General features: G+C 53.2%; 1 protein-coding gene across 38 annotated transcripts in view; it reads left to right on the forward strand.

Annotated features, from left to right (window-relative positions):
• The window catches only part of PTPRF (protein tyrosine phosphatase, receptor type F), a 342,426-nt gene extending 336,142 nt beyond the window's left edge, over positions 1–6,284 (forward strand). For all 38 annotated transcript variants that reach the window (XM_040705351.2, XM_046944827.1, XM_046944822.1 and 35 more), the window contains 6 exons: positions 464–642; positions 2,850–2,976; positions 3,165–3,290; positions 3,768–3,922; positions 4,345–4,480; positions 4,600–6,284. In XM_040705351.2, coding sequence (XP_040561285.1) covers positions 464–642; positions 2,850–2,976; positions 3,165–3,290; positions 3,768–3,922; positions 4,345–4,480; positions 4,600–4,668 — 792 coding nt within the window. In that variant the 3' untranslated portion in view covers positions 4,669–6,284. The remainder of the gene's footprint in view (positions 1–463; positions 643–2,849; positions 2,977–3,164; positions 3,291–3,767; positions 3,923–4,344; positions 4,481–4,599) is intronic.
• Positions 6,285–8,277: the final 1,993 nt, after the last annotated feature.

An 8,277-nucleotide genomic window follows, 5' to 3' on the forward strand; every position in this document is an offset into this window, starting at 1 on the left:
CTCAAAGAGAACCATAAAATGTCTCGCAGTAACCCAGAATAGATCTTCTTTGCCTGAATACATCACAATTCTCACATTTTTCTTGGGTTCTTCTGGGGTGAGAAGTAAATAATGGGATGCTGCTGGAAGACAGATAGCCTTCCTTCCCCGATGCCACCAAGTGTGTGTCCCTGGTTCAGCAAGGTGCATGGCTTCGTATCCTGGTCCTTTGTGAGTCAGAGAGCTGGGGTGGCTCTCAGCTCACTGTAAGCAGCTTCAGGCATGCGCCAGTGATTTCCCCTCAGTGCTCACTGGAAGAGAACCACTGCTGCTGGAAGGATCTGGTCCCCTGGGGATGGCCTCAGTGAGAGGAGGGACCATGGATACATGCCTGGAGCCCCTGCTTGCCCTGCTGCCAGGGTTCCAGTTTTAGCGCAGACTGCTGTGTGCCCAGCAGGGTCTGACTTCTCTCCTCCTCTTTCAGCTGCTGGCCAACTCTAAAGCACATACCTCACGTTTCATCAGTGCCAACCTCCCATGCAACAAATTCAAGAACCGCCTCGTGAACATCATGCCATACGAGCTGACAAGAGTTTGCCTGCAGCCCATCCGGGGTGTTGAGGGCTCTGATTACATCAATGCCAGCTTCATTGATGGGTACAGGTAAGGGCCACTTAGGACACCTGGGCTGAGCTGCCTTCTCCTCTTTGCCAAGGATCGATCCTGGCTATCTGGAAGCAGGCTGGGGACCATTTTGCTGCATTTTATCTCTGTCCGTCCTCGCACACGCTTCATGCATATAGTTACAGTGTGTGGAGACTGCTAGTGAGAGCTGCCAGGCTTGTTTATATTGCTGTAGACAGATGTCCACATGGCTCAGGCATGAGACTCTGCTGGCTGCTGTGGTAGTTATAAGACCTTCTGGTAAGCATCTCTTGGCATGTATTTTATTTCTGCAGCGTGTAATGCAAATCTGCATCCCTTTGCTAGCTATAGCAAACAGAGGTAGCAGTGTGCTTGCACTGTGTGACTGATCTGTGCACTCACCCATGTCTTGACTCTGGAGTCTGGATCCTCAGGCTGGGCTGATGCTGGACACTGGGGAGCATATCACTGGGTTCTGCTCTGCAGGATCCCTTTCAGAAAGCACAAACTGAGATCTAGCAGGGCAGTGATACTCACAGCTGGCATCGCTTTCTCAGATGCTGAGTGCCAGGACAATGCAGGGAGACAGCCCAGTGGCCATTTCGCCTTCCCAGCAAGTCCTCAGATGATAATCCAGGCCAAATCCCAATGACACAGTTACAGGACTCCCTCCTGCTATCTCTGCAGCATTGCGGTACGCTCATCCAGCGCAGCAGTGGGTAATGGATGGGGCTGGGTCCCCCTCCAGTGTGGCTTTGCCCAAACGCTGCTGGTGGGCTGGTGATCTCCCAGGAGCAACAAGCAGTGCCAAGGGAACAGATGTCATGTGTCTGGCAGCCACTGTGCCACAGCTGATCAACAGCGATGCTGACTTTGCCGCTCGGCGGTGCCATGCAGAGGGATGCCAGCACAGCTGGTGGTGCCATTTCATGTGCTACCTACCCCATCCCTAAAGAGTGCTGTTAGCTCTTCCTGTCCTTTCATGTGAACAGAGCAATCTTTCTTGGTGTTAAATAAAGAGATCGGTTGGCCCAAGGTCCTGCAGACATCCCTGATGCTGCATCTTTATTAGCTCTTTTGTTTCAACATGCACCCCCACTCCCTGCTTTTTATGATGCCATATAAATCCACCTCGAGGCAGCACTTGTCTTCACCCTGCACATTACAGCTATCCTGTTGCTCATTAACTTGGAGCTCTGGCAGGGAGCTGAGGCACATGGTGGGCAGATGCTGCCCCTCGTCCCACGGGCTCCGGCGCCCCGCAGTGGTGCAGCTGACCCAGGGACCTGCTGCTGTGCAGCCACGTGGGCAGCACAGCATGCCAGGCTGGGCACTCACAAACCAGAGCCAGTATGCCAGAGTTGGCCCTTCTCAGGATCACCAGAGCCTTTAAGCTGCTCTGGCCGTGCCCCACTCACTGTTCTCCCCGCTCCGAGGCAGTGCAGTGACATCCTTTGGGGCTGCAGTGGCTGTGCCATCTGCTGGCACTGGGCACAGCTGGCAGCCCACGTGTGGCTGTGGCAGGGAGATGGGCAGGAGGCCTGCAGGGAAAGCAGCTGTTTGGGGCTGGCACTACTGGGAAGTGCTCAAATCTCATTTTGGTAGGGATGTTGCCTCATCTTTTAAGACTAGCTGGAAAGCAGTCAGTGCTGCTTTGTTCCATCAGCACAAAGCTGTGTGGCTAAAGCTGCAGTGTGTGTGATCCTGCAGAAGAGAGCCAGGAGAGCTTGGGAGAGCAGGACAGAGCGTGGTCAGCTTTCAGTGGGGATGGGGCAGGTAACACAGGACACAGTTAACTGCTTTCACACAGGGCACTTTGCAAGGTGCTCTCTTGGAACAGCGGACAACTTTGGAAGCCTCTAAAAAGGTTGCAAAATGGTATTGGTTTCCACACTGCCCTAATTACTAGCTGGTTTGTGTGATCAAGGTGACCTGATTCATTTGCTCTGTGCCTTCCCGTGCAATGGGAAGGGAGCTGGGTGTTGCAGTCAGTCACTTGGGAGGCACCAGCAGCTCTTCTGGATCCTGTGCCTGGAGGTGCCTATTGCATGTGTGAGGAGCTCCCAGCAGGCACAGGCTGGGCAGGCCTATCCCTCCCACGGTACCTATGGTCAGCTCTGGAGACCCACCTCCTGATCTCCTGCAGCTGCTTTGTCAGCCTTGCAGCACAGGGCCCTGCCTTCAGCTCTCCCAGGGCTGCTCTGAGCACCATCTGTTTGTTGCAGGCAGCAGAAGGCCTACATTGCCACGCAGGGACCACTGGCCGAGACCACAGAAGATTTCTGGCGAATGCTCTGGGAGCACAACTCCACCATCGTGGTGATGTTGACAAAGCTGCGTGAGATGGGCCGGGTACGAATCCTGCATGGGGGAGGAAGGGGCTGTGTGGGTGTCACCTTGGTCTGTCCCCAGCACCAGCTCCTCCGGGACACCCTCCTGGGGTGTCCTGTGGCCCTATGCTCCCACAGCCCAGGGAGCGAGCGGGAGGGAGGAGCAGCAGTGTGTCACTGCTAACATCTCCCCGTGCTCCTCACCCACAGGAGAAGTGCCATCAGTACTGGCCTGCGGAGCGCTCTGCCCGTTACCAGTACTTCGTGGTGGACCCCATGGCAGAGTACAACATGCCGCAGTACATCCTCCGGGAGTTCAAAGTCACAGATGCCAGGGTGAGTGTCCCTTCTGCTTCCTGTCTCCTATGCTTCTGCCAGCCCTGGGCAGTGAGGGGAGCATGCAGCAGCTCCAGGAGGGACCGGAAAGCAAGGAGTTGCCTAACACTGCAGCAGGAGGGGCCACTGCCCACACGTGCCGCTGCTCTCACCGCAAGTTCCTTCCCTGCCAGCTGTGTTGGCCCCTGTGAGCAGCTCACCGATCTCTATCAGCACCAGCCCGTCTTGCCTGCGCTGCACATATAGGCCAGGGTTTAACATGGGATCCCCTAGAGCTGGGCCCAAAATGGGAACAGAATGTTGAACCACAAGGTCCTGAAAACCTGGTGAGGGGTGCGAGGTGTGCCTCGGCTCACCATGGTCTGTGCACACTCACCTAGCCTGGGCCAGGGGTCAGGGAGCAGGTCACCAGAAAAAAGGGCAGCAAAGCAAGCACCCCTCACCTACAGTTTCCATGTAACAACCCTGTCCCCGCAGGACGGCCAGTCACGGACCATCCGCCAGTTCCAGTTCACAGACTGGCCTGAGCAGGGAGTGCCAAAGACAGGAGAGGGCTTCATCGACTTCATTGGGCAGGTGCACAAGACCAAGGAGCAGTTTGGGCAGGACGGGCCCATCACGGTGCACTGCAGGTGAGTGGAGACAAATCAGCACCCACTTCTGCCTGCAGCAGAGAGCCCATGGAGATATCCCCTTCCTTGCTGAGCCTGGCAGCTGCACGCTGCAAGAAGCAAGCAGGGGATGAGGAGGTGATATCCCTGGATGTCACTGACAGCATTTCTGCCAGATGAGATGAAGGCAGTGCCCTGCTGCTTCTGATGTGAAGTTCCTTAGAAGAATCCTTGGGCAGGGCATGGTGCTTGATCCAGAAAGACAGAATCTGTGGTCCCCGTGGGGGTGGGACGGCACTTCTGGCTGGTGGTGTCCCTTTAGCTTCTCTTGGCCCCACATGGCTGGGCATACTGACACTGCTCCAAGGAACGGGGAGGGGGGGGGGGAAGCCCTCACTGAGGCTGGCGGGTCCCTAACTGCACCTCCTGCTCCTTCTGCACAGCGCTGGGGTCGGGCGCACGGGCGTGTTCATCACACTGAGCATCGTGCTGGAGAGGATGCGCTACGAGGGGGTGGTGGACATGTTCCAGACGGTGAAGACTTTGCGAACGCAGCGGCCGGCCATGGTGCAGACAGAGGTGAGTGCCCCGCTGCCCAGAGCCGTGGGAGATCCGTGGGAAAAGGGAGGGGAGCCAGCATCTCGGGATGACATTCCTGCATCCCCGCTTCTCACGCTTCTCCCCTCGTTGCCTTGCAGGACCAGTACCAGCTGTGCTACAGAGCGGCACTGGAGTATCTCGGCAGCTTTGACCACTATGCAACGTAACTAGTGCTTTCCTCCAGTCGCGGTGGGGATGTCTAGGAGTGGAGACGGGTCCCTCTGAGCCAGAGCCGCCCATTCCTCAGTCCTTCTGTACAGACCGAGGTGCTGCCCAGGCAGCAGACCTCCATGCCAACCAGTTCTGACCACGGCATTTAGGAACTTCGCCCCAGCGCCAAACGAGGGAATCCAACTCCAAAAGCATTTCCAGTCTCTGGCTGCATTTCTGCTCATATGCATCTCTCGCCCTCTCTCACGCGACTGCATTTCACAGCGAGGCTTTAGGTGGGTGGAATGGGATCTTTTTTTTTAAACATGTAAAATAGTTACTAGTGGTTTTTATAATCTCCTCTCTTTTTATTTTTTATTTTTTTGCAAGTCTTAATGTTTTGCTGAGGCAGAACTGGACCCGCCAAACTTTGGGGAGTTGGGTTTGTTTGGGTTTTTTTTTTTCTTTCATTTCCTTTTGCTTTAACATTTTTTACTGCCCTATGTTTATCTCAGCTCAGTCACTGCTGGTTCTGCCCATTTTAGTGCAGCTTCCTTGGTAATTTGCAGCAGCTGGCTTGTGGTTCCTGCCCAGCTCCATTCCCCTTAGGCTGCTTTTTAATTCTCTGTAGAATATGAAATTTCATGGAACTGGACCTAAGCTACCAATTATTTTTTTAGCCTTTCCCTTCCCCCATTATTTCCTGAGTAGGTTTGGGAGGGCATGTAGGGTCGCTGGAGAGGCGGTCCTATTTGTCAGCTGGAAACTGTTCAGTCCTATTACAATGCGTGTTAAACCAATCCAGTGACCGCGTGTATTGGCAGATCCCGACATGACGTGAGTTGTCGTCACCTTGTTTGTGAGAGACCCGAAATCCTGGGCTCCTGGCCTGGGAGCCTCTTTTTGTGTCTCGCTGGGAAGGGGACAGGAGAAGCCAGCAGGTCCCACACTTCCCCAGGGATGGGCTATAGAAGCGAGACACGGCCCTTTCTGTTAGTCCCGCGGTTCTGTGCGTGCAAACGCCATCCTGGCACCTCTCACCACTGAAGTGCATTGGAGCATTTTACAAGGAGCACAACCCCGGCCGTTCCCAGAGCGGAGCCAAGCAGGCTCTCTTTGGAGGCAGGGTATTGCAGGGAAGGGGAGGGGGAGCACACATGGCTTCAGAGGTTGGGTGTTTCTATAATTTCTGCTATCCTGCAAATGTTAAAAGTCATTAGAATATTGTACTTTCCACTACTTCAGGACGTTCTAATGAACCAATGTGGCAAGACTACTGGACTTAATTTAATGGTACTATATATTAATACTCCTTATTATATCACGCTTGCACTAAAGACAGAGTGAGCAGCCCTCTTTCGAGTGCATTGAGTTATGAATAAAGGTGGTGGAAGGGTATCTAATTGTATTATCACATGTATTCCGAATGTTAAGAATCCAAGCTACGTTGAAATCAGCAATCCAGGGTTGGTAATGTTGGAGGACACATTCATTTTTACCTTGTGGATGCATAGTGCTGTAGGGGTCACTGTTGTATACAGTCTGTTTTCTATTTGTTAATAAAAAAAAAAATCTACAGCATCACTGCATAATTCTTGATGTTAATAAATTTGAATAATCGGGTTTCATACAAGCTGGCTTTGCTGTCTGTTTCTTCAGCAATAAGCAGAAGTGATAAGAGTCCCTCTGTGATGCATGGGCACACTCCCCAGCCTGGTGCCAGAGTGGCCCTTTCCACAAGCACGTTGCAGCCATGGGCGCCCTGCACTTCCCACAGGGCTCCTGTGCCAGCAGAGAGCTTGGGGACCTTCTGTGACAACGCTGCAGTAATGCCATTCTGCAGTACTGAGCACAGTTGCATATGCAAAGTACTGCTGAGCAGTAAAACCACTGCGTGGCCCCTGCCTGCAGAGCAGCACTGGAGAACGCTCAGGTGTGAAACCACTTCAGGCATGCTTTGTGTGGCTGTGCCTTCTCTATGTATGACTGTCAGCCAACATTTCCCCCTCACCCACCTGGTGCAAACCCAGCGCGTCCCACAGGGGTGACCTGAGGCTGGTGGAGCCCTCCCCTCCCTCTGCTGTGTGGGAGCTCCACTGGAGGACGTGGATCTGAGGGCAAAGCAAACCCTTGTCCTTGTGATGCAAAGCAGCACGTGCACAGGCGTGTGTGCACAGGCACGTCAGCACCACTGGCGTTGGGGAGCTTTGCTTTGCATTGCTGCCAAGGCCTGGGATGGCAGTGCTACGTGGCTGAGCACACACCTGTTCACCTGTGGGTGCATTTGGGAAGGAGGACGCTATGTTAACTGTTGCGTTTTAGGAAGCCAGTCAGTTGGAAAGCACGTAGCAAGCACTCACCTGTGCTGCAGCAAGTATGCTTTGGCTGTGCCTCTGAACTACAGCTGATGATGCTTTCACCACATTATTGTGGTGCTCACTGAGCACTGACTGAGCAATGCCACCTGCACAACATGAACCATTGGTCCACAGATGGTTTCCAATGCTGCTACTGCTGTCACTGGAAACACCAGCTGCCAGGAAACCTCTGTAAGTGCACACATATCCTGTAAGAACATCTGGGGCTTCTCTCCCCTTTGGATAGCTTGTTCTTAGTCCAAACCCTTCACAACCAACCCAGGGAAAACACAGTGGCACAGAACACTCCCAATTCACCTTCACTGCAGGCTCCACTTCTCTGCTTGCCACATGTGAGGTGTCTTTTTGGCAGGCAGTGCTGATGGCATGGGTAGAAAGAGAAGCAGCAGACAAAGAATCATCATCTCAGCATGGACTGTACTGAGAACAAACACAGCACTTTGAAAGCACTTACTCTTTTAGCACTTACTTCCATTTATGTCAGCATATCTCACAAAAAAAAAAAGGGGGAAAAAATAAATGACTATAATCACATACCCCTGACAGACAATGATGCCCACCCTCAGGCCAGCGCAATGGCTATTGCTGTACTCCAGGCAGACGAGCCATGCTGTCTGTGCCCAGTGCTTGGCACTGCAGTTCTCAGCTTTCCCTGGCCAAAAGGAATTTAATCTGGCTGGCAGATTTGTCCCATTTTCTTCAGTACCACTTTGAGGTCACTCCCTCTCTCTGGTAACGGCCCGACTCCATCGTGCATGAGAGCTATGCAAGCCCTCTTGAGGCTTGACTTGCTTCCTAGTGCTGCCAAATAATATGCTGCTCCAAAACTTGCCTTTGGGGACTATTTTTTTCTTAATTTGTTTGTTTTCAAGGGCAAAACAGTTACAAAATAAGGAAAAGCAGCAGCTGCACCACCAAGCAAGGCCGTGTTTATCTGTGTGGCAGCTCGGCAACTTCTTCCCCCACAGTCCTGGCTTCTCTTGCTCTCGGCAACGCTGCCATTTTGAGTTGTAAAGTTTCCAGTTTCCCAGTGAGGTACTTTCTTCTCTTTCTCCTCGTTCTCACCTGGTTCGCATCTGAGAACAGGAAAAATTCTGAACCCACCAATTAAAGTTGATCGTGCCTGTAAGCGAGACACCAAAGGGAACACTATGAGGAGAAACACGCAGCAGGCCCACGACTGCGGTCTCCGAGGACAGCTGAGTCCGCTCGCGTGGCCGTGCTGCAGGCCGCGGGATGGGCATGGGG

The sequence above is a fragment of the Gallus gallus genome, chromosome 8 (assembly GCF_016699485.2).
Source record: "Gallus gallus isolate bGalGal1 chromosome 8, bGalGal1.mat.broiler.GRCg7b, whole genome shotgun sequence".
Taxonomy (NCBI): Eukaryota; Metazoa; Chordata; class Aves; order Galliformes; family Phasianidae; genus Gallus; species Gallus gallus.